Source organism: Eptesicus fuscus, chromosome 11, assembly GCF_027574615.1.
Source record: "Eptesicus fuscus isolate TK198812 chromosome 11, DD_ASM_mEF_20220401, whole genome shotgun sequence".
NCBI lineage: Eukaryota > Metazoa > Chordata > Mammalia > Chiroptera > Vespertilionidae > Eptesicus > Eptesicus fuscus.
The window spans coordinates 53,311,919-53,338,670 of NC_072483.1; the positions used below are offsets into that span (position 1 = coordinate 53,311,919).

At 40.5% G+C, this 26,752-nt stretch overlaps 1 protein-coding gene across 2 annotated transcripts in view; it reads right to left on the bottom strand.

The window, feature by feature from the left end:
• The window catches only part of PDE11A (phosphodiesterase 11A), a 296,962-nt gene that overhangs the window by 169,936 nt on the left and 100,274 nt on the right, over positions 1-26,752 (bottom strand). For both annotated transcript variants that reach the window (XM_054722954.1, XM_054722953.1), the window contains 2 exons: positions 22,904-23,044; positions 8,040-8,104 (listed from right to left, as the gene is read on the bottom strand). In XM_054722954.1, coding sequence (XP_054578929.1) covers positions 8,040-8,104; positions 22,904-23,044 — 206 coding nt within the window. The remainder of the gene's footprint in view (positions 1-8,039; positions 8,105-22,903; positions 23,045-26,752) is intronic.

A 26,752-nucleotide genomic window follows, 5' to 3' on the forward strand; every position in this document is an offset into this window, starting at 1 on the left:
CCATTTTGCTTCATTCAGAAGAGGTCTATCTGAATGTTGGTTCACAAAGACAAACTCCATTCCTTATGTTTCCTTCTCAGGTAAGCCCTGGGCCCTTCTGGAAGCCTCAAGCTAGGCAACATTATTTGAAGTTGTCTTTCAATCAAGAGATTAAGAAACTAAGTCAATACTTAGTGGGACTCAAAGCTAGGACCTCAGCAGGAGACTCTCAAATACCCAAAACAGGGACATTAATAATCTCCTACTGGCTTCAGTATATCTTTGAAGGTTACTAAACAAATCTTTTAGTCACAAAAAGTAATGCAAGTTTAATTAGCAAGCAAAAGCAGCCTGTCAGTTCTTACACTGTGGTAGGAGAGAAAGATGCTCTAAGTTGCAGAAGTTCCTTGAAGCTTTTCATGACCTGTAATTGGATTTGCCTTTAAGGTTTTGCCTGAGGACACTTCATCATACTCTTCTCTCATTTTAAGCATTCTGTGTTATCAGAAATTAAGACATGGTGACTAAAGAACACACATTCTATCCTTCATTTCCTCAAGTTGCACAATTAGAATGATGAGATTTACTACTCCACATAGTTGGTGTCACTTTGGGGAAGTGTGAAGTGACTCTCGGCATTGCTATGAGTGGTTGGTGCCTACAGTTTTTCATAATCTAGTGACAACTGATTGGTTTCACAGCCAGGCAAATCTGGGGTTTTTTCTTTTTTTTTTTTATCTTGGTCCAACATTTCCTAGCTGTGAAACTACAGATAAAGTTTAGTAACTCTAATGGAAAATAAGATAAATAAAACCCATTTTTATAGGGCTGTTTTGAGGATATAATAATATAATGTTGAAGAATGCATGGCACATAGAAACCTCTCCATCAGTTCCTTATACCACAAATATACTAGTATTTCTTTTATTAAAACACCAAGGTAAGACACACTCTGTTTTACCTTTCATTTTCTGGGGCAGGAGAGATGTTACTGTTTTTTACCATGGCATCATTGTTAGATTTGGAGAGGTGCTGAAGAGACAATATGCTAGCTGGCAAAACCATTGATAACAGAGCACACAGTTAGAATTATATCCTGCTAGATGTTCAAATGGCTCCTCTGCACCTCTCCTTGGGAACACTGCAGCCACCTCCATCCATTTGGTCTGGATTGAGGACATATCTTCCCAACAAGTCCTGGGCCTATGTCTACACAACAAAAATGGAAAAGTGGGCTCACTGTGTGAAAATATTAAGTAAAGCATGTTAAATGAGAGGCCACCGAAAGTAAAAGAATCAAATATAAAAGCCATTGTTAAGGTTTCGGAGTTGCCATAATTCTATTTACTACGTAGCATCAATCTAAGGGACAGCTGACCCACATAGGCTACTTTATTATGCTTGATCTCAGTGCTTATTCATGCATCTTGTTGTTCATAGAATGTTTTTATAGCTTTCATTCTCCTTCCTGACAGGTTTACTAGAATGACAAGCCCACTGGTCTGAAATGAATAGGGGCAATGAAAGGGTTTGTCTTTCGTTTGAATTTTCATGTTCAAAGGCATGAAAAAGAAAAGAAGGAAATTATATATCTTTGAGGTAAATGTTAGATGCTTGGGAAATATGTGTCCTTGAGATTCTTAAGAGTTTGAAAGGGATACAACTTTATGACAAATATTTCCTCTCCTTCACGATGTTTAGTTTTTACAGTTAACATACAAATGGGACATGGACACATACACACTACTGTGGTGGAGGGTTTTAGGAAATGAGGTTATTTGGGGAGTGGGGAAGGAACATGCAAGCCCAGAAGTATCACAGTGACATGGTTCCCTGAGAGGTGTGGTTAGGTCAGATATAAAGAGTTTCAGTAGAAACATCCCCAAATCATAACACTCTGCATTTTTAGGGACAGAATGCAGGCAGTGTCTGGGTAACTCTGTAACAATGGAGTTTCCTGGTAAAGAAGTGGCCTTGGCCCTAGCTGATTTGGCTCAATGGATAGAGCATCGGCCTGCGGACTGAAGGGTCCCAGGTTCGATTCCGGCCAAGGGCACATGCCTGGGTTGCAGGCTCGATCTCCGGTAGGGGGCGTGCAGGAGGCAGCCGATCAATGATTCTCTCTCATCATTGATGTTTCTATCTCTCTCCCTCCCTCTCCCTTCCTCTCTAAAATCAATAAAATATTAAAAAGTGGCCTTGATGCCGAGAGGGAGCCTCAGAGCTCAATGTCTGAAACCAGTCTTGTCTTCTTCCATTGAACTAACTCAGACCTGCTGAGCCACTTCTTTGCTAAACAACTGAAAGGGGGTAGAAATGAGCCTCCAGGGCCATCTGGATCTCTCTTCTTCAATAGGAACAGTAAGTATTGGTATAAAGAGGTTCAGCGGTCCTGAATTTGTCAGACAATGAACAGTAAAAAAAAAAAAAAATGTCCTAATGTTCTTGTTAAAGTCACATAGGAGCATAAATCTTGCTTATGTTCCAAGATGACTGGTGCTAGTGGTGATGGTGCTGTTTTAATTTTTAATGTTTTCAAGGTTTTTATTATTCCCTTTAAATTAGAAGAGATACCATATTTTTTTATAGAAAATATCCAGTTCATGTTCCCTAGCACAGTACAAGAAAGAAGATCCATGAAGAAGACGGCTGAAGAAAAAGGATACATTCATAATATGCTGTGGAAATGTCTTATATCAGTATGTAAGTGTGTCTAACATTCTCTATTACTCTAGGTAATACAGAAATTAAAAAGAAGGTTAAAAAAAAAAAAAAAGAGGAGAAGCCTTCCAAATTGACAGAGTAGAAACCACTGAAAATTTGTTGTTCCATAAAAACAGTGGGAACACTAGCAAAAATTTTCAAAAGCAACTTTTTGAGAACTCCGGAAATTAAGGAAAGGTTTGCAAAAATCCAAAGAGTGTTTATTCAACAAAAACAGCTGAATCTTTGTAAGGACAGCAAGTTTTGTGATGTTTTAACTTGTTCTGCCATCTCTCCTTCCCAGCTCCAGCGAAGCTGTGAAAACAACAGTCTCATAATAATATTAGCTGTGAAAAACAGCAGCTTAGTAGCCACTGGCACAGAGAAAACTGATTTGGAGCTCCCCACCAGTCCTATCCCCAGATAATTGTCATTATTTGACCTGTCTGGCAGCTCCATGGAAATCTCCACTCACAGAGCTTGCCTTTATTCCACCTGGCTTGGAGCTGACCTATGGAGGACAGAGTTTACCCCTAGGGCATTTTTGGGGGGTTAAAACCCAGAAACACTGCAATTGCCTTAGGCAGGCGTAACAGTTGCAGCAGCTAACTGATAAGAAGCTGACCAGAAAAATTAAAAGAAGCAGGAGAACAAAATATTCCTAGGGGGTTTTGAAAAGCTCTGACATATTTTTGGAAATCTAGAAGGGCATGCACACTAGTAGAGTTGTATGTATGCTTAGGAAATACCTGAAAAGGCCTTAATCTCTCAACTCTGGCTGACCTTGAAATTCTGTAAGTAGAAAGTGAAAGCTAAGTAAACTTTCTGTCAAAAAAATGAAGGTATTCCACAGATGCACACAGATCCCCTCAGCAAGGCTGGAAGATTTACTGGCTCAAAGCTTTCAAGAAAATTTCTGTTGAGTCATTAGCTGACAATTAAGCTAACCAAGAAGAGAATTCAGTTGCCACACCACAAGAAATAAATAGTTCAGGGATGTCACTAAATAACAAACAGCAGCAAATAGAAACAACAACAAACCCTAGATGGAGTGAGTGAGGAACAAATCTAATTTCTAGAGTTTCCACATTATATTATTTAAAATATTCAGTTTTCAACGGAAAAAAAAATGAGCTGTACAAAGAAATTAGAAAATATATAGGAAAAAAGCAGTGATCCACTCCCCCATCCCCCATACACAGTCAAAAGAAACTGTCCCTGAAGCCCAGATGAATTTACTAGACACAGACTTTAAATTATCTACTATAAATTGTTAAAAATACTAAAGAGAATTATATCAAAAAATGTAAAGAAAATATGATAACAGTGTCTCACCAAATATACAATATTAATAAGAGATGGAAATTATTTTGAAAAAGAACCAAGTAATAGATCTGGAATTGAAAAGTATAATCACTGAAATGAAAAATTCACTATGAGGATTCAACAGCAGAAGCCAGGAGGAAGAATTACCAAACTTGAAGATAGGATAACTGAAAATACCTAGATTTAGGAACAGAAAAATTAAATACATAAAAATGAAGAGTCTCAAAGATATGTGAGACACCTCAAGCATATGAACATATGCATAACAGGAGGAGAGGAAAGAGGGCAGAAATAATATTTGAATAAATAATGGCTTAAAACTTCCCATATTTGATTAAAATAAACATTAATCTATACATTCAAAAAGCTCAACATACTCCAAGTAGGATAAACTCAAAGGGATCCCTACCTAAACACATCCTGATCAAACTGTTGAAAGCCAGTTACAAACAGAAAATCTTGAAAGCAACAGGTGAGATACCATTCATCTCATATAAGTGATCTCAACAAAAGGGCTGTGTTGTGGCCATGCAACAAACTAGAACACATGGTAGGGAAAGTGAGCTTTCTTCCTGCTTTGGCACGAATTACCCAGTCTTGCTCAGGTTTGGAAAGGTCACCAGTGCATCTGAGACAGTTCTGGGGACACAACACTGGTGAGGAGTCCAGTTATGCCCACAGGAACTCTGGAGTGGTCAAGGAAGCCCAGCAGATGCTGTTCTGCCATGTCTAGAGGGAGAGGACTTAAGGGTAGGCACTTGGAAGAAATGGTGAATTAGCAATAAAATTGGTTTTTTGTTTTTAATCTCAGGGCTTCTCAGAACTACTTCAAGAGTGGCTTTGGCAAGGGACTGTGGGTCTTAAACTATAAGGGGAAAATGACCAAACAGCCAAGTATACATTATCACTGTTAATGGGACTCTATAGCCATGGTCTGGAGGCCTGGCAAATCTGGTTATGCTTATATTATATTCTTAACCTACTCCCACCCATGTAAATTGGCCTTGAGATCCTTGAAGACTGAGACTGCTGATTTTTTAAAAGTCTCTGTAGCCCCATTACCTATCAGAGTACCCAGCACAGAGTAGGTACTGAATATGTGGCTAGTGAATGAAGAAATAAAATTAACCAAAGAATAATGATTGCCAATGGACAAATTTAGAACAAACAAGTGGAAGTTGTAGAAATGTAATTCAATTGCCTTTCTAACATACCTTTCTAACGATCAGAACTCTCTATCAGTGGAAGAAGCCCATTATGATATCATGGTAATCTTATCACTGATGGAATTGTCACGGATTTTATTTATTTTTTATTTTTTATTTATTGGTTTGAGAGAGAGAGAGAGAGAGAGAGAGAGAGACGTTATTGTTGTTCCACATATAGTAAGCAACCAATTTATGCATTCATTGGTTGCTTATTGTATGTGCCCTCACCTGGGATTGAACTCACAACCTTAGCATATCAAGCTGATGCTCTAATGAACTGAGCTACCCGGCCAGGGCTTAAGGATTTGGTATTACTTACATGGAGACCAAGAGGAGACTGGCCATGACAAAGGAGTTAGTCACATAAGAAAATAAACAGAAATGATGAGTCAGCAACAAAACTGGTTTTTAGAAAAGTCTTCAAGGACCATATAAAACTCAGCAAGCCTTAAACAAGAGTTCATCAGAATTGAAATGGTACCCTAAAACATTGGTGAATGAAGCCACAGGCACTAACCAGAGGACTAAGGTATCCAATGGACATTACCTGTAGTGAAGATGTTAAGTGATGAAAGGTTAAGGAGAGATTTACAAGGTGTTGAGAGCAGGCTGTTATTTGTAGACTGATAGCCTATTTCAATGTCTCTTCCATGGCCATTGGCGAAGTAAATGCTAAAGCCACTTGTCTTTTTCCCTTTAACTCCCAACAAATGACCGAAGGATCCCATATCTACAAGAGGAAAATTACTAGACAATGCAGGAAAGGTCTTCTGAGATAAATGAACATTCTACATTAATTTAAAGGCCATAAATAGAATGATTAAGAGGACTATCTCATAATGTCAAAGTTCAAAGGCACTTTTCAAATGTCTCTTTAAAGACAATCTGACCTTTCTTTCTTTATTATTAGAAAGTTTGCCAAGGGCAGTCTGGGCCTTGGGTCATCTCATTTTGACATGGCAGTCCTTTGGGCATTAAAAATAATCAAAAGACCAAGAATATTTAACTCTGCAGTGACTATGAGGACACAATCAACAGCATAGAAAAGAACAACAGTGAAGTATTAGGACTTCAAAGGTGTTTTAATAATTCCATAAAGCTTTCCCCCCTCACATATGAAAGAGATAACTTATTTGAGGCCATGACTAAGTAAAGGAGTAAGCATGAATAGGTATTTTTCCCCAATATATTTCATGTGATTTTACATTAAAATTTTAGGAAAATTGCTGAACAAATCATCAGTAATTTTCTATGTATAAATATATTTTTAGATATAGATTAGCTAACATTATATATAGATTTAAACATAAATACAAAAAACAAAAAGGTTTTAAAAAGGTTTCTTTTTCCCATTTTAAAGTGTAATTTATAGACAGTAAAATTTACCCTTTTTTCCACTTATTCTTTAAAAAAATTTTTTTTATTGATTTCAGAGAAGGGAGAGGAAAGGAGAAGGAGAGTGAGAGAGAGAGAAAGAAACATTAATGATGAGGAGAGAATCATTGATAGGCTGCCTCCTGCACAACCCTACTGGGGATCGAGCCCGAACCTGGAGCCTGAAACCTGGGCATGTGCCCTGACTGGAAATCGAACTGTGACCTCTTGGTTCATAAGTCGATGCTCAACCACTATCGCAAGCAAAATATAGAATAGTTTCATCACAACCCAAAATTCCCCTGTACCACTTCGTAGTAAACCCCTCTCTCCATCTCCAGCTCCTAACAACTACTGGCCTGCTTTCTATTCTTAGGAATGCCCTACGAATGGAATTATACAGTATGTAACAAAGGCTTCTTTTAAACTTCGTGCACTTGATGAAAAGTGAAGTAACTAAATAAAGTGTCCATTTTAATTTACTGATTTCTATTTCTGAACTCAAAGGCAATGATGTATAAAATCAAATTACCCTTGAAACAGGCATTACCCAGGGAGCCTTTTGAATACATAGATCTTTTGGACTTCACTTTCAGCATAGTGAATCAAAATGTCTCAGTTTGGGTCCTGAGAATTTAGTTTTTACCAAGTTCTCCAAGTTTGATTCTAACTGATGAGCAAGATTTTGGAAATATTAACCCAGTAGATATTCACTGAGCCTTGGTTTTCTCTGTCGTGCAAGGGTACAATGCCTACTTCACAGGATTATTTGGGGATTAGACTAGTACCTGCCGTACTTAGCACTCAGAAAATGAAAGCTGTTCATCTTGCTAACATTAGTATCAGTTTCATCATTATCTTCATCATGCTGTCCTGAGCACTTTACCTGTCTTTCTCCATATTTCTGCATTTTGGTCAATTTTACTATTTTTAGCCTTTCCTCTAGAGATGACAAAAATAAAGAGAATACATTTTTTGTAGCAGCCCAGCTATTAGTCAGGGCTGTGCAAAGCTAACAGAAAGTCACTGATTGTTCCCAACCCTCACTTTTAGCCTGTTAGAGCCTCAAAGATACATTAGAGACAAAAACGTGAATGACTAGAAACTCTCACTCCTTTTCCCCAAGGGATGCTATTACCCAGATATAAGGAAACAAGAAAGGAAGAGGAGAAATGAAGGACAGAATAAAGCAGAAAAATAGTCTGTCTGTGTAGTTAGGAAATATCTAAAAATTGACTCCATTCATTAACAGCTTTAGATGTATACACATGTATTTTTAAAGTATAGTTTTTGTTTAAGCCCTGAAAGACAGAACAGTGATGCTATTTGGCTGTACTTGCTGGTCTAAAAAAAGAACAACTCCTCTCCTCAAGGGATATATGCAATGCTGCCAACCCCAAGGACAGAAGACAAGGATCAAAAGACAAACCTGAAACTCACACGCCCTACCTGTTCTCAGCTTCGGCACTGCACTTGGGGGACAGCAATTCAAAGGATTTGGTAAACTTCACCACCTGCCACACAGAAAGACAACAAATTCAAGTCAATTAAGGCTTTCTCGCAGTTTAAAACAATGCAGGAAACAGTTTTAATCTTTATAATGGCCATTACAACAATTGGAGATTAAAGAGGGTTTTTAAATGAAGAAACCCCAAGGGACGGAAGAAAATTCTATCCTACATTTTGTGTTTTCCTCTTACATAACATATATTTCAAAGTTTTATTACATCTTACTAACTATGTATATATTTTACAATAAGGTGAGTACTATTCTGTGGTGGGCAGGCAAGGGACATCTCATTGGAGTACCATTTTTTTTACTGTCCTTTTATCAACCCAATCAACATCCATGAAGGCTAACCACCCTTTAAAAAGGATGCCCTCTGTCAATCAACCTCAAGCTCCTGAAGTTACCTTCATCATGGCTCTCAAGTGAACGTTTTGCTGCCACTGCCCAACGGGTAAAGAGGAGGAAGTCACCTTCTTCAAAGATCATCCCCAGTGTGGACACTTCCCCACGGACCTGTCCAGTGAAACCAGCACACCCACCGAAAGAGCTTGATCAAGATTTATTACATTGAAAGGATTTATGGTCACAGAAAATGTAAAGGTAGCTCTTATTATTAGCTACCATTGGCTCTTACTATGAACCATGCCCTAGGTCAGAAGCTTCTTTGTTTAATTTCCCTATTACAACTCGGTAAAGTAGGGATTTTCATCCTCAGTTTCGCACAACTACATGGAGAAATTAGGTGAAACAAGTCCGCATGCTCTGGAGGGCCAGCTGTTTCTTCACACTAAACTTGTTGAGTGGGAAAGGCACTGTTTCTGTCCCCTTTTCACAAGATAAGCTACATGATTGAAAACGACTTCCTTATATGGAAAGGGATCATCTGAAAGTCACTGGATGCTTCCGAGGTTGACATTTAGATTTGCCTGTGCCAGATGCAGTCATGCTTCAAAAACCTTTTAAATTAACCACTTGCGGGGAATTGATGGGCACCTGAGAAAACGATTTGGAAACTGGGGATCGCTTAAATATTTAAAAAGCTTTATCTGTGAGGTAATGAACCCAAACTAAGAAAATGCAACATTAGGAAAAAGATAAAAGAAAAGGCATCACAAAGAAAATTGCATCTGACTTGCTCAAAGCAGAGCAATTTGAACAATAGCTCAACTGCAAGAAAATAATCTTGACATCTATGAAACATTTCATTATATTGTCTAATGTGGCAAATTCTATTTCCCAAAGATGTCACAACAATGTCTCCTAGCCCACATCCCTCTCCATGAAATGACCCGGCCTCCTTCCGACCAAATGGTAGGTCTATGCTCTCTCTCCTTGAATCTAGGTGGGTTTCTGACCTCTTTGGCCAATAGAGTATGTGGAAGTATGTGCCTTTTGAGGTTGTCATCAAAGGTGATGCAGTTTCTGCCTCACTTGATGGAATCCTTGTGCCTGGAGCCCTGAGTCACCATGTGAGAAGTCCAACTATACCATGAGTCCACCCTGAGTCCACTATACCATGTGGATTCTGTGGCCAGCATCCCAGCATAGGCACCAGACACATATGTAAGCAACCCTTCACCCAAAACCAAAATTTTGGCCATTGCAGGCAGGGAAATTGCAGAGCAAGGGCCGTGTGCCTTTATTAAGGGTCATGGGTAGGGGAGCTTGTGGCGCTCAGGAAACACTATCACTGGGTAGTTTAAAGGTAGCTGGGTCAAACAGAAGGGAGGGAAGGGGAAAACTGGGGAAGTCATCATGAGGCCTATCGCTTGAACACACATGTTGAGGAGGGGGACCCAGAATGGGCAACAACTAGGTAAAAGTTCAAAGTAAGCAGGGTGATTGCCAGCACTGGGACCCGCTGAGGCAATGGTTCTCACAGCTTGATGTTACACAAAGGCTTTTCTGGTCCTATAGCTATGCACATGGATTATGTAAATAGAAATGAAAATGATTTGGGGGCGGTAGAAAAGATAAGCCCATAGTAACAATTTTGTTGCCTGGAGGACAGCAGCCATTTTTAAAATCTAACCTAGCAGTCTTATGCCAGCGTTATTTCAGGGCCTGCCTTAGAACTGACTTTACCATGTTGCTGGTTTCTCTCATTAATGAATTCAATAAATCTTTGATACATGCTTGCTTTAGATTTGTGCAAAGGTTAGGATTTTAACTTTTTGAAAGCAGTTTTTTGACACAGCAAATATGTATTGTCTTTATGTGTCAGTTGAGCAATAGGCCCTGGGGCTACACATGTAAAAGTGGGTGAAAAAATCCCTGTGTGTGCCCTGGCCAGTTTGGCTCATTGGATAGAGCATCAGCCTGCAGACTGAAGGGTCCCAGGTTCGATTCCTGGTAAGGGCACATGCCCGAGTTGTGGGCTCGATCCCCAGTAGGGGGTGTGCAGGAGGCAGCCAATCCATGATTCTCTCTCATCATGGATGTTTCTGTTTCTCCCTCTCCCTTCTTCTCTGAAATCAATAAAAATATATTTTTAACAATAATCCCTGTGTGTATGGAGCTTACTTTGGGGTAAGAGCTTAATTGGTTCTGTCTCCTCAAAATTAGTGCTCCCTGGAATATTCTTAGATCTCACAAGGCCAGGAAGCCTCAGAGAGACTATTTGCTATCACCAAATAATAAATCCCTCAAACTACCGGTATACCCTAAATAATTCTTAAAGTTAAAATGATAGGACAATCCTACCTAATAATAGACAAATATGCAAATTGACCATACCTCCGCTACACCCAAACCACGCCCACCAGCCCAAGCCACGCCCACCAGCCAATCAGGGCGAGTATGCAAATAAACCGAACCAAGATGGCTACAGCCACCGAGAGCAAGGTTTCCCAGGCAACAGAGGGAAACAAGCTTTCCGCCTGCCCTTGACAGGCCTAAGCCTCCACTCAAGCTACAAAGTTTCAGTTATAGAAGGTAAACAAATTCAAACAGAATGGCGGCAGCCACTGAGCTGGAGAGACCAGGCCAGGGTTGCCCGCGGTAACGGAGAAAGCAAAGCTTTCCGCACACCCTGGCCAGGCTCAGGCCTCTGCTTAAGGCTACAAAGTTTCAATTATAGAAGGTGAATTAACTGAAACAGAAATGGCTGCCGGTGGAGCATGCAGGAGGCTTGGCTCCGCTCCAGGCTACAAAGTTTCAATTGTAGAAGGTAAATAAATTCCAGATACCAGGGCCTCTGCTTGGGTCGCCAGGGGGTGTGGCTGGCCTGAAAACCACCACAGGCCCCTTGCTCAGGCTGCCCCATGCTCCAAGGGAACCCCCACCCTTATCTGGGACACCCTTCAGGGCAAACCAGCTGGCCCCCACTCCTGCACCAGGCCTCTATCCTATCTAATAAAAGAGTAATATGCAGATTGGCCACCACTCCAACACACAAAATGTCTGCCCCCATGTGGTCAAAGATCCTGCCCCCATGTGGACACAAGATGGCCAGCAGGGGAGGGCAGTTGGGAGGCACCCAGGCCTGCAAGGGAGGGAAGTTGGAGGCGATCAACCCTGCAGGGGAGGGCAGTTAGGGGTGACCGGGCCGGCAGAGGAGGGAAGTTGGGGGCAAACAGGCTGGCAGGGGAGCAATTAGGCATCAATCAGGCTGGCAGCGGAGTGGTTAGGGGGTGATTAGGCTGGCAGGCAGAAGCGGTTAGGGGCAATTAGGAAGGCAGGCAGGCAAGCAGTTGGGAGCCAGCAGTCCTGGATTGTGAGAGGGATAACCAACTGCCCATTTAGGGTTGTGAGAGGGGTAACCAACTGCCCTAAATGGGCAGTCGTACATCCCTTGAGGGGTCCCAGATTGGAGAGGGTATAGGCTGGGCTGAGGGACAACCCCCCCTCTGTGCATGAATTTCGTGCACCGGGCCTCTAGTAGTAGGATAAAAAGTAGAAGTGTTTATGTTTGCAGAATGGGGAACTGTCTGTGCCTTAGGAAACAAACATGGGGAATGTCCAGAGATTAAAAGAGAATAAAGATCTTTTAAACATTTTTTTTTCAACTGCTGAGGGATAGCAGCTTACAAAAAGACAAAAAGTGGAATAGAAAATCCTGAAATTTTAAAGCTATAAAACTTATAGATCTAGAATCATAAAGAGAATGGATAAGATAAAAAAGTACCTCGTGATGAAATGTCAAGAATGTGTGAACTCTTGAAATATGAAAGTGGAATGTTTTTTGTTGTTAATCCTCACCCTGAGGATAAATTTCCCATTGATTTTATGGTACAGTAGAAGGAAGGGAGGGAAGGAGAAACATTATTGTGAAACACGCTGATTGTTTGCCTCCTGCAGGAGCCCCACCAGGGCCGGGGATCGAACCTGTAACCCAGGTAATGTACCCTTGACCAGGAATCGAACCCGAGAACTTTGGTGTTCAGGCTGATGCTCTAACCACTGAAACACACCAATCATGGCAAAAAGAGGAACTTCAAAAACTACTAAAAGAAAGAAACATGTTTTTCTAAAACGTTAAGAACTTTTAATTCCAAAATAAATCACATGCTGAAAAAACAACAACCAGGGTGTAACATTTTGTTTTATTTTATTTGTTTTATTTCCTAAACTCATATTTAACAAATAAAGGGAAAATCAAGGATTATGCATCTTTCAACCTTAGCACTCCATATCATGGAGAGTACTAGTTGTGTCCCCCAGTAAGCCAGGCCAGGGTGTGCTGATCAAAGTCAGACACTGGATTCATGAACCTTGGTGCTGATCGTGTGTGTAATAGAGTTAACCTTACCCAGAGAAAGGTCTGGCCTTTGCCCTTGGCTCCTGAGAAGTGACCTCTAAGCCCTTGGAATGTCCAGCCATTCCAAGTGCCTTTGTTTACCCAGGTGCATTGGGCCAGCCAGATAGTAATAAAGTGATTTAGGGTGAGGGCTTTGAGACACACCAACAATGTGATCTGGGGGTGGAGTCTTTGGATCACCTGGTATAAGTTAACCTTTGGAGGAGATGGAGACTGAGGTCAACTACATGGGTAACTAACTAGATTTTGGTGATCAAATTCCAGTGAAGAATCTGGATGCCAAGGCTCGGGTGACCCGCCCGGTTTGGCGGTACTTAATGCATGCTGTCACACATTGCTGCTGGGAGAGCACAGCTGGACGCTCCACTGCTGGAACCCTCCTGGACTCTGCCCATGCATCTCTCCCATGGCTCATTTTAATCTGTATCTTTTCCTAAAAAACCATAACCATGAGTTCTGTGAGCCCTTCCAGCAAATGACTGAGGCTGAGGGTGGTCTTGGGAAGCCCCAAATTTGTCATCGGTGGCATAAGCGAGGACAGTATTGGAGACAATATTCCCTAATTTCACACCTTGTGTGATAATTCTTAGAAATTTATTAAAAATATAATGCATTCAAGTAGAAAAGTATTTATAGTCAGACACCTGGGTTAAAAAACAGCAATAGCAAAAACAGTTGAACTATTTTGATAAAATTTAATGGGATATATAGTTTCACTGTGGAGATTACAACTAATAAAAACAGATGAAAGCATAAATGAAAAAGAATAAAATTCCTGCTTTATTCGTGACTTGGACCAATTGTATGGTTCTTTGTTTTATTAATTTTTTAAAAATTTATTCTTTAAATCCAATTTTGATTTTATTGTAGATGCACTAAATGAACATAGATTAAATAAATAAACATACACTTATACACACTAAGTAAAAAGAGACTCTTATAAAAGAAATATTAGAAGCGGCTTAGAGGGCAATTAAACTGAACAAAGTGGTTCCGAGCTCTTTTGGCTGTTGACCAGCCCTGGTTACTGCACCCTGGGAAGGCAGTGCGCATGCCACAGCAAAGTAAACAAAAGATCCCCACGCATCTCTGCCTGTTTTTGGAAAAGCTCCATGGACAGAAGTCTTTTTGATTTTATATTTATCAAGCACTAGTTGGTCTGATCTCCTTTCCATTTTTAAAAACAACTTAAAAATACCCTCCCCCCAAAAAAATCATGCTGAAATAGACATTTCTACCACCACAAAGAAAATAGAATGATCTAAGTTATCCCCCTTTTTTAATTAGCATTTTCTTAACCCCTGTTTTTCCATAAGAAGACTACTCCATAAGGGCAAAATAATGATTAAATGATCATCCACTACTATCCTCCTTGATAAATTACTTATTCACTCAATTAGCATTTATCAAATGCTTAGTGTGCCAGGTACCAACTCACAACATAGTATAGAAGGGAAGCAATTCATAAATGTAACATTTCACCATGGTATAGTATATTAAAAGTGTTCTAGGCTGAGAAGTGAAAAAATTTTTCCAAAATCAGAAATTTGGTATTAAACAGAGCACTCAATAGAGTTAACTGAACCTAATTCAATAAAGGGGCTAGTTACAGAAGCATAGGCAACTTTGTAAAGTAGGGGCTAGCCGCTTTGGAAAGCAGCCCTAGGTCTAAGGGAACACACCAGAGTGTGAGGGAGAGAAGGAGGCATGGAAGGAGGGGCTGGAGCTGTGGAAAGGGGCCTTACAAGAATCCAGCCATCTCTACAACTGGCAGAGAAAGAACAAGGGGAATAAAAACCTCCAATCTCTCTCTCCTCCTGCCCTTGAATCTTCTGCTGATCCCTCTTGTTTGTAAAATCAACTGGAAGCTAGAGAACAAGAAAGCCCAAGTGGCACAGTATGTGGAGATTAGTTTTCAAGGACACTGAGCTAAAAAGAGAAAGACTGACAACAGATGGGAAGAGGCAGGGTTTGCAGACAATAGTCAGTATAGAGTTGCACTTCACCTCAGTCCTGTGCTTCCCAAAACTAGTAATGATAAAGAAAACCTCCTACTGTTTTGTCTTCCAGAATGGTTAACCTCAAAGGTCCACCCTGCCCTAGACCTGTCTCCATCTTTCCTCATGACTCCCCCAAGATGCACAAAAATGATACAGATAACTTCCTTGTCTACATGCTTCTGTAAAGCCCCAGACACCTTTCCTTTTCCTTGGGATGTTCCTTATTAATGAATGTTCTCCCTATTGCAATAACCTGGATGAAATTACTTCCTTAATTTCCCTGTGCATTTTGTCTTTCACTGGAACTGTATGTGCAAAAGATACAGAGCAAATACCTGCATAAGCTAACCATGGGGAGGTTGGGTGGTGGGAGAGAGAAGAAAGGAATAGAGTGAGACTGAAGACAGAGAAGAGAACCAAAAGTTAAGTTGATAGCACAAGTGATAGACCATGTATGTTGGGCAGTTTGAACCTTATTGTGTAGACAACAGACAGTTACTAAATGTTTTAAAACATATGAGAGGCAGATGCATGTTTTAGAAAGAAAACTAGAAATGCTATTAAGAATTGATGGGAAGGAAGAGTGCCCTGTTTGTGATCAAAGAAATGAGTTAAGAGGAAAATATCAAGGTCAGGGATTAGTAAAAGCAGAGCAGACATACCAGTAGAAGGAATGGGAAGGAGGGCCTAGAAATGATGTTTCAACAGAAAAGCAACAGAACTTAGAGAAAATTGGATACAGATAGTAAGAAAGACTTAGAAACTACTCTGGTTTTTAGCTTGAGTTACTACATGACTCTATTAACTGAAACAAAATCTCAGAAGTGGTGAAGATTTGGGGCAGGATGTGGTGAAGATGGGCAGTGGGGACTGAAGTTCAGTAGTTGGAGATTTTACATATACATTATTATATACTAGTGGCCCAGTGCACGAAATTCATGCACAGGGTGGGGGTAGGGTGTCCCTCAGCCCGGCCTGAACCCTCTCCAATTGCACCCTCTCCAATCTGGGATGCCTTGGTGATGTCCGGCAGTCGGACACTCCTTCTTGCAATCCAGGACCCTGGCTCCTAACCGCTCACCTGCCTGATCGCCCCTAACCACTCTGCCTGCTGGCCTGCTCACCCCCAACTGCCTTCCCCCACACACACCAGCATGCTCTCCTCCAACTGCCCCCCCCCCGCTGACCTGATTGCCCACAACTGCCCCCCCACCCTGCCGGCCTGATCGTCCCCAATTGCCCTCCCCTCCTGGCCTCATCACCCCTAACCGCCTCTGCCTTAGCCCTGCCACCATGGTTTTGTCTGGAAGGATGTCTGGAAGGTCTCCCAGTCTAATTAGCATATTACCCTTTTATTAGTATAGATTTTACTAGAGGCCCGATGCACGAAATCTGCGCAAGAGTAGGCCTTCACAGCCCCAGCTGCCTCGGCCCTTATGGCCCAGTGGCCCCAACCCCGCCCACTGGTCATTCCAGAAGGTCGTTCCAGAAGGTCATTCCGCTGTCCAGTTTAATTAGCATATTAGCTCTTTATTATATAGGATATACTATATATAATTTAAATATGTTAAATATATGTATATATTTAAGTACACCATACATAGATTTAACACATATGTAATATGTATACATATACATATATTTAACTTATATCATTTATTGTTCTCACACTCAACTCACATCATTAATCATGTATTTATCTTAAACACATATATTTAATATAAATGATTAATGATGTGAGTTGAGTTAATGTAGTGATATAACTATTAATAAAGTTAATTAATATACACAAACATATAATCTGATATGTTAATTATTAATGATGAGTATATACATATGTATACACTCATCAGATAATCAACAGAATTTTTAGATACCTTCCATTTTGCACTCTAGAAAAAAACACTTGGAACAAAATCAAACAGAGTTTATGTTAGCTTCCTTAGAGGGAGAAGGAAAATTAAAGAAAGAAAGATGAGAAAATGGAAAGAAAGGAAATTAGCAAAGAAAGCCTGGAGCAATTTTTACTATCCATTTAGGACGGCTAGGATTGAATTGCAGGCTGTTCCAGCACCATCTCTTTCTCTGGAGAGTTGGATTCAGGGAGCTCATCTAGTTCAATGGCTTAACTGTATGCATATTTCATATGAACCAAGAAGTTAAAGAACATGTTGGAAAACAAGTGTAGTTTGTGTTTCATGATTTAGAAAATGAACTCCAGGAACTAGCTTCATATTTATAAGCTCAGCTATAAAGTATTTCATGGAGTTCTGGACAATGACACAGCTCCCAGCCATCAGGATGATCCGTGAAAGAACACTTGTAAATAGTGGTTTTGAGACCGTGCCTGAGGACATAAGATTAAAATAGCTACATTTGCTTTCCTTGACTAAGCATGGAAAGAAATAGAGATGATAGTAAATACATAAGCTAGAATGCAACGAAGAGACGCGATAGACATTGCTTAGACAGTTTCATGGAATGGCATATTAGCAGGGAATATTCAGTTCAAAGGACTAAATGGTACCTAATGTTGACAGCAGCTAGCAATGGAACAATCCTTTCATTTTTTTCAGTCTAGTGGAAAATACCATTGACAAAGTCACTTGAAATTGATTGATTAAAACACTTATGAGAAGCAAAAGAGGGTAAAATATTAATTTTGGCAGGAGAGAGGGTTTAGAAAGGCATTTCTCATTTCTATTTTTGGTATTCACTGAGTAAACTGATCAGTTTACACCTGACTGGCCAGTTTAACAACTGTGAATGCAGTCTCTAGACACTGAGTTAAGAGTGTGAAATTTAGTTCTACAACTAAATTTAAATTATATCCCCCCCTTCCTCCTCAAATGTAGACAGGTCATAAAATATCATATATCTGCAATAACCCTCTTTTTAAAATATTCAAATCACAAAAAAGTAATTTGAAGTTCTTGTCTCCTGGAATGATTCTAATGAAATAGAGAAAAGCACAAGTTATTTTTTGAGGAAGTAAGTTTGACCATATTTTCCCCCTGAAATGATCTTTTTTTTTTCTGACTGTAAAAAGTAATGTATGTAATGCCAGTAGAGATGGGGCTATTAATTCATGCTTGCGCACATCTGTTCTCTTCCATAAACAAAGATTGATAAAATGTAGAAAGAGAACACCAAAAAAGACATCTAGAAGTTAAAGGGGAAAGAAAAGTGATGGGAAAGGAGGGACCAGAGAGGAGGGGGAAATAAAGATCTCTAAGACACAAGCCTGGAGACAGGGGCCTGCTGTGTTCCAAGTCTGGAAAAAGGCAGACAGCAATGGTTGGGATGTCAGCTCCTACTGGAGTCTGGGGTCTAAAAGTGTTCCTTGGAGACAGATGATTCAGCTTTACTTCCAGAAACGGAACCAAACTGTCTCTGGTTGAGTGTAATATTATCACATAGCAAGAGACCCAAGCCACGCATGGTAGACCTAGTTCTTGACTAGGGGCCACGGAACTGTGCAAACTATTAGACAGGGAGGGAAGAGTGCAGGAAAGAATAAAAGAAAACAATGGCACAAACAAATACACAAAAACAGTTTCCCATAAAAATAAACTGCAATCCCAAATTGAAAAACACATGCACATTAATATTAACATACATAACTAAATCAACAACCTACAGAATTGGACAAGATGATATTGACAAATCTCAGGCTGATGATTTGAACAAACCTCTATCAGAGAATAACAGATGAGAAACAAAACTATTAAGACTATAAATGACTTGAACAACATCATTTTGTTCTTGGTCATGGAAAGTCAATGGGAAAAGCCTCCTTTGGAAACCACTTTCCTCTCTAATTAAAAGAAAGACATGTGAAAAGAAGTTTCCCTTTCTTCTTCTCCTGATATATAGTTATCTGATGACATGATGCCTGGAGCTGCGCCAGCCTCCTGGATTGTGAGAGTAAGAGCCAGCTGGTGAAGGCAGACCAGTGAGACACACAGGAAAATGACGGAGCCTGGTTCTTGATTATATCATCTGGCTGCTGCACAATCCCCAGAACTGCCTCCTGCAGACTTCTCGTTACACAAGATACAAATCGTATTAAGTCATTTTCCCTTGTATATTCTATTACTTGCAGAAATCCCCCAAATTGATGTATGAATTAAAGCAATTTCAATAAAAATCTCTACACAGTTTTTCATAAATGATAAGCTGCTCTTCAAATCTGTATGGAAGAGCAGCAAGTCAAAAACTGGCAAACCAATTTTAAAGGAGAACAACTTTGAGGACTTTCCCTATCAGATACCAAGAGCATTCTAAAATTATAGAAATTTAAACATTGTGATACCGGTGCAGAAAAAGACCCATAGACCAGTGGGACAAAATAGCGAGCTCAGAAACAGACTCAGGAATTATGTGGAAACTTGATGTAATATAGAAGTGGCATTGCAAAGTGGGCGAGGGGGAGCAGTTCTGAGACAATTCATATATATATATATTCGTAGTCTGGAACCCCCAGGAATTGGGCCTAAGCCAGCAGGTGGACATCCCTCTCACAGTCCAGGACCCATTGCTCCTTACCGCCCACCTGCACCTGCTTGCTGCTCCTTAGCACTGCCATGGAGGCGGGAGATGCTCCTGCTGCTGCTGCTGCTGCTGCGCTCGCCAGCCATGAGCACAGCTTCTGGCTGAGCAACACTCCCCCTGTGGGAGCTCATTGAGCGTCTGCCCCCTGGTGGTCAGTGTGCATCATAGTGACCCGTCGTTCTGCCATAAGGGCTGTGAAGGCTTTTATTATATAGATATATACACACAGCTTTACACTATATAAAAAATAAATTCTATGTGGATAAAGAAGACCATAAATACCAGATGGGTTAAGGAAAATATAAGAGAAAGTCATTCTAACATGGAAGTAAAGCTGTTCTTAAAAAATAAACAAAAACAACAAAAAAACTGGACAACAACCATAAAGCACAATCAAAAAGAAAGATTGATAAATGTAACGCATTGAAATTAAAATACTCCATGTAACCAAGATACCTGTTGGGAGAGGCACATGAGCCCTGAACACACAGTCTTCCTGTTGTGCCCACACTGCAAGGCCCCAATCTCTCTATATATGGTTCCTTTCATAGGATTGTGTTCATAGTGGACAAACTTGAGAGATGAGGTAACATCTCTCGCCACACAGCAGGCTTATACCACTCAATGGAAAAGGGGTGGATTCTCCAAGCACAATATTCCTCTTTGGAAATACAACCCATTGCAGGTGCGGGCATCTGTTGCCCCTGAGGCACTTGGGGGAGATGGGGTGCCAGGACAATTATAATGGTTTATAATGTAAGTTTACATTTGTTTCTACAAGTATATGACCCATCATTTTTAACCTTAGTTCTAAATACATTCAATACTCAATACTAATCTCATTTATTATGTCTTCTTCATCACTTGCTTGGCTGGATTTCAATATCTCATATTTTTCGGGAAGGACAGCATGGAACTATATTTGCTAAACTCCTTCTTGCTAATTTAAAAATGTCTATCTGTGGCTTACATAATTGAATATAAATTTGATTGGATTTAAAATTGTGGAGTCACATTTTCTTTCCCTGAGAACTTTGTAGCTATTGCTACATTTTCTCCTAGCACTGGAGAATGGTACAAGGAAGTATAACACCAGAATAAATTCTTTCCACTCGGTAACTTGATTCTTTTGTCTGGGTGCCATGTTTTGATTATCTTTGAAGTCCAAGCAGCAGCCTTGGCAAAATATCTCCACAGCTTCTAAAAGGAACTGAGCAGATTAGTCTCCTCTTTTTGCATATAGTTCACTTTTACCCCCAGACCCTGACCCTCTTGATAAAAAATAAGAGTTCATCCTCATGTTGAGGGCAGGGTGTGGGGTTGGGGGACAAAGAGAAGAAATGATGGAGAATGTCCCAGAATTTCTGCACTGATCCCCACAACTGCAGTCAGAATGTTCAACTGTGAGAGTTAAAAGGTCTTTTAAACCTGCAGTAATATACCAACACCTTTATTCTTATACTATCTAATCTAGTGTTTTTGACCCCCTCCACACTCTGTAGCACAAAACTACTGCTGTCACTACTACTATTGCCTTCAGCACCTTCCATATTAATTTCTGTCATCTGTACTTTTTATTTGATTTAGGAAAGAGCAAGACCACAGTACAACTCATCCATGTTAAACATGTTTTATTGATTTCAGAGAGGAAGGGAGAGGGAGAAAGAGATAGAAACATCAATGATGAGAGAGAATCATCGATCAGCTGCCTCCTGAACTCCTCCCACTAGGGATTGAGCCCGCAACCTGGGCATGTGCCCTGACCGAGAATCAAACATGACCTCCTGGTTCATAGGTCAACACCCAACCACTAAGCCACGCCGGCCGGGCCATCCATGTTAGAAGACTGGCAAGAATGACCACCTTAAGCTGGTTTAAATTACTTCCATGTCTGTTTATAACTGAACTAGCAAACAGTGAGCTTGTCCTTGTCCAGATTTTACCTGGCCCCTCAGCCACTTGCCCTCACAGGGACTTAAAAGTGACTCAGGGAATCCCACTCCTTCCTGCCTTTGCTTAGTGAGAGTTCACAGCCTGCCAAGCACTGAGGAGCACCCACCCCTTCCCATTCCTTTCAGGGGCTTAGAGTCCGGGCACAGGAGACTCTAGCAAGTCATTCAACTGTCTGAGCCTTATATTCTCATCTATAAAATGAGGGTGATAATAGTACCTATCTCATCAGGATGCAGTGAGGATTCAACGAACTCAAGTGCTTCACAAAGCAACCAGAAGCACTCCATAAATATGGGCTGGGGTGTGTGTGTGTAGGGGGGGTGTGTATGTATGTGCGTGCGTGTATTCGTGTGTACCAAGGTTCCACTGAGTTTTACACAGTCGCAGGATACTCACAAGACTACTGTTGGTATAAACCACACCTGCTGAAATATAAAAACCCCAACTCTGCTAAAATATGGGGGAACATTCCTAAACAATTTAAACATATGTGAATTTTAAAAACATAATGTTGTAAGTTTTACAATACTAATTAAATCTCCAAAATTTGCCTCAGGTTTTTTTTATTTGTGAAACACAAACTGAAAGGAAAAGACAATAACCTTTTCTAGTTAAGTACCATTCTTGGAGGTATGAAAACAGAATTGCTAGACAATTCTTGGTCTTTGAAGGGAGTTTTCAGCGAAGATATTAAATTGCTGCTGAGGAGTTAGATATTTAACTTTCAGGAAGGTATATTGATGATGATCATTATTTTCAATATTTTTGTGTATTTACCCAGCAGATTTCCCCTAAAGACCCACAGGGCTTCACAGAACCTGAAAGCTGAGGTGCGGCAGCCTTAGCCCTTGACCTAGCTTGATGCTGGCTTTGGAGTAACAGGAACCCCTGTAGTGAAGAAGAAATGAGCTTCCTCCATCTGACTGGGCATTCTGTGCAAGTGTCCAGAGGTCCAAGGCAGCAAAGAGTCTGGGAACTGCACGTCAGAAGCAACAAGACAAACCTCTGCTGCACCGCCCAGGCTGGCTGAGGCTGGTCACCCCTCTCAGCTCAGTCCCAACTGTGTGGGCTCCAAGAGTCAAGGGCACCGCTTCTCTGGTTTTAGTTTGCTCCCTCCTCCCAGTAAAAGGACCTTGGAGCATTGTGTGGACTGCAATCCATACCCATCAGTACTGGGGGCCTTGCTGGGTGAATGTGAAGCGAGACCAGCACCTGAGCTTGTCTTCTATTCAGCTCTGTGAGATTGGGCCAACCATTCATCCCTTAGTTCCCTCATCTGTAAACACATGGGACTGAGATACATGTCACTAAGGTCCCTATCAACGTAACAGTCTGTGTTTCTAAGGTGACAGCAAAACAAGACTGAAAACACATGTAAAAAATAAAAGACTTTAATTGTATAAAAAGTCACCCCGTAATCAGAAGACTCATGAGAAGTGTGGTTCCAGTCCCAATTTCACACACTTACTTACAAATAAACTAAACTTTATTGCATTCCCAGTCTCCAATTCTACATGACAAAAAAAAGATGGCTTACTGGTGATTCGATGTCCTCCAGGAGTAAAACAGAACAGCGCTCGCATTTCAGCAGAGTTTGGGCCCGATGCATTATTTTCTTGACAATTTTCTCCAGGTCAGTCTGTTCCTCAAAGAGGTCATTAACCACCTCTAGCAAAGCCTAAGAAAGACAAAAGGGATGTATTTAGATGGATACATGAGAGAATAAAATGTTGTTATTTTTTTTTCTCTCTCAAAATTCCACTTAGCCTTTTCTATAATCTATACTAATAATAGCTGAGGGCCGTCGACCAGTCACCAAGAAGTGCATGGAGCATCTCTGGGTCCCGCCCCAGTGGGCCCCGGGCTCCTATCACAGCAAGGCTGGCGGCCCAGTGGGCGGGGTGAGGCAGGTACAGAGAGCAGAGCCTGGCTGCCAGGCACCGGGGTGAGCAAGCGAGCAGGCCCACAGACAGCAGGGCCTGCCAGTCGCACCTTTTCTTACAGCTCATTGGCTAAGCTCCTTGTACACCACTCGCAGTGTTCTTGGTAACTTGGGTAATAAGAATCCAAGAAGGTGATCTAGGGTTTTTCCACCTCACTCCTGGAGGAAGAAATGAAGGTCCGCTGCTGGAGAGGCTAAGAAATGTCAAATCCTGCCCTAGCCAGTTTGGCTCAGTGGATAGAGCCTCGGCCTGCTGACCACAGGGTCTGGGTTTGATTCTGGTCAAGGGCATGTACCTAGGTTGCAGGCTCCTCCCTGGCCAGGGCCCAGGTCAGGGCTCATGCAGGAGGCAACCAATCGAAGTGTCCCTCTCACATTGATGTTTCTCTCTGTCTTTTCCTCTCTCTTCCACGCTCTCTAAAAATCAATGGAAAAATATCCTCAGGTGAGGAAAGAAAGGAAGGAAGGAAGGAAGGAAGGAAGGAAGGAAGGAAGGAAGGAAGGAAGGAAGAAAGAAAGAGAGAAAGAAAGAAAGAAAGAAAGAAAGAAAGAAAGAGAAAGAAAGAAAGAGAGAAAAGAAAGAGAAAGAAAGATCATATCCTTTGAAAGAGACATCTTAAAAATGCCTAAAGAAAGTTGTCGTTTTTTTGTGGTAAAGGGACTGGAGTCCGTGTTGATGAAAACACCTTGGTGGCTGCAGTGGCCAACAGTTTCAGCAGTAGCGGAGTGATGGGGGTGGCAACATCCCCTGATCAGCCCAGTCACCTCCTACCACCTGCAGAGGGAGGCCAGACTGCAGCTTAGGCCCGCTCGGGCCTAAGCCGTCAGTAGGACATCCCCTGAGGGCTTCCAGATTGGAGAGAGTGCAGGTTGGGCTGAGGGACACCCTCCCACATGAATTTTTTGCACCGGGCCTCTAGTAAAATATAAATATTTTTTGTGTGGCTAATTTTTAAAATGTTAATGATTATTTTGACATATTTCCATAATTTTGTTTTATAACAGAGTCTTGAACTGCAAAATACAATTTGAAAATAGTGCCAGCCTATAATCCCACATATCCCATATGGCTAATGACTACATGACTCATATAGTCATTAATTATAGGCTTCGCCTCCACCCCCACACAGTAGTTTTTCTGCAATGCAACTAGGTATATACCCAACATTTTATAAGTAACAAATATCTGATTCTCTCAAGAGCACATTTATTTTAGAAAATTACAAAGCAGCTCTTCCCCCCATCAGGAAGAAATAGCTTCTTGGTCAAACTTGAGACTCATTTTCACTAATACACATCTCTCACAGAAGTCTGAAAGAATTATAGTGGTGAATGCTAATAACATTTCAGAGTTTTCCAAAAATATATATAAAGCCCCCATTAATCTTTCTGCACAAGAAGTATTGCTTCATCTCAATTTGTCCAGAAAAATATTTAAATACTATATATATCAGGAAAGAAAACACCATTAAAGTTTTAAACAGGAGAATAAAAGGGAAAACAAACAAAAAATTTCTAACTTAAAAACTGTGTACTCATTTAATAAAAACAAATTTTAGCTTAAAAAGAGTGAATAGTTTTTCTACTCATTGCAAAAGCAAGTTGTAATAACCTGTTATTTTATCCAGCTAAATTTGCTTGCAATTTTTGCACTGAAATAATAGTTATTTGGAGTTTTTCATTACATGCATGTTTCCAGAGGTTTAAGAATAGTGGGTTATGTACAGGTGAAGATATTATGCTGCTATCCAAGAGCAATCAGAAAATTACACAGCCAGTGAATTGGCCAGAGGGTACTTTATTCAATAGAATTTAATAAGATGTGCCCTCTCAAGTCTGATCTCTTGCAAGAGGATTTCATGGGTTTTTAAATTCGCATCTATCCAGGGAGATGGTGTTGATCATCATCCTAGGGACGTGGCTGATTTTCAACTTTCATAATGAATTTGATTTGTCCTGAAACCATTTGAAAATTTCTTCTCTGAGTCTATTCAGGTAGAAAAGCATTTGAATGAGTTAATAGATCCATGAAATGAGTCTAGTTCACTGAGTATCTAAAAGAGGACCAAATATCCTAGGTAGTGTTTTCTCTAAAGAGAGCTTATGGAAATGACTGAAGATTGCTCTATGATCCCAAAGCAAAGAGCAAGACCAGGAGGTGAAAAAAGTTTTAAGTGCATCTTGACGATCTGGCATTTGGACAGCAAATTACCATAGAGGTCAATGTGCGATAATTTCATATTAAAATACAACATTAAAGATGAGGCAATTGTCTGAATAATTACCAACAGAAATTCCCTGTTATTAAGAAGGAGACATTATTTCTTTAATCATCCAGACTATTTCTACAGATGGATCATATTAACGGAACAATTATTTAACTTTTCAATTTGTTGTGACTGCGTGGATAGGGCCTCTGGGACCCATACACAAGAACATTTATCTCAGAGGAAAAACTCATTCTGCCTTGAGTCTTGCACTGACAAATCACATTATAGCAACTTTATTGTTTCTAATTAAAAATTGCTGCTGTACTAACAAGTAATAAAAGTTTTTCAAATAACAATGCAGTCTACCTCCAGAATAAGAGAAAGAGAAGAAAACCTGGATGATACGTAATTCAACAGACACTGGGAACCTTTCACACAGTTGAATACTCCCTGCTTCCTGACTTCATAGGCATTTCCCCCTCCTTCTTCTGGTGACTTTCTTTTGCTCCTGGCCTCATCCTTGGATCTCTTCCCTTCTTCTTTTTCTTTAATCCTCACCCAAGGATATTTTTCCATTGATTTTTAGAGAGAGTGGAAGAGAGAGGGAAAGACAGAGAGAAATATCAATGTGAGATAAACACATCAATTGGTTGCCTCCTGCACGTGCCCTGACCGGGACCCAGTCCAGGGAGGAGCCTGCAACCAAGGTATGTGACCTTGACCAGAATCTAAACCAGGATCCTTCAGTCCACAGGCTAACACTCTATCCACTGAGTCAAACCAGCTAGGGCTCTTCCCTTCTCTTATCCACAAATTCTCCCCCAGATTAACCTACCTGATTGCCTAGTTTTAAATACTATCTATATGCTGATTACTTTACTCAACTGTTAACTTGAGAGCTGTACAAACCAGTCATTTTTCCAGTCATTTCCCATGTCATTAAGCATTGTATATTTCACCACTAATTTTGGGGGGAATCTCTCACTTCTCATTGACCGAGTCCTAGGTACAGTATTTTTTTTCCAGCTTTATTGAGATACAATTAACATATAACTTTCTATAAATTTAAGGTATACAACATGATATGATACATGTATACTATATTTCAAAATGCTTACTACAATAAGGTTAGTTAACATTATGCATAGCCTCACATAATTAAATTTTTTGTGTGTGGTGAGAACATTAAGATTTACTCTCTTAGCAACTTTCAAGTATATGATAAGTATAGTTA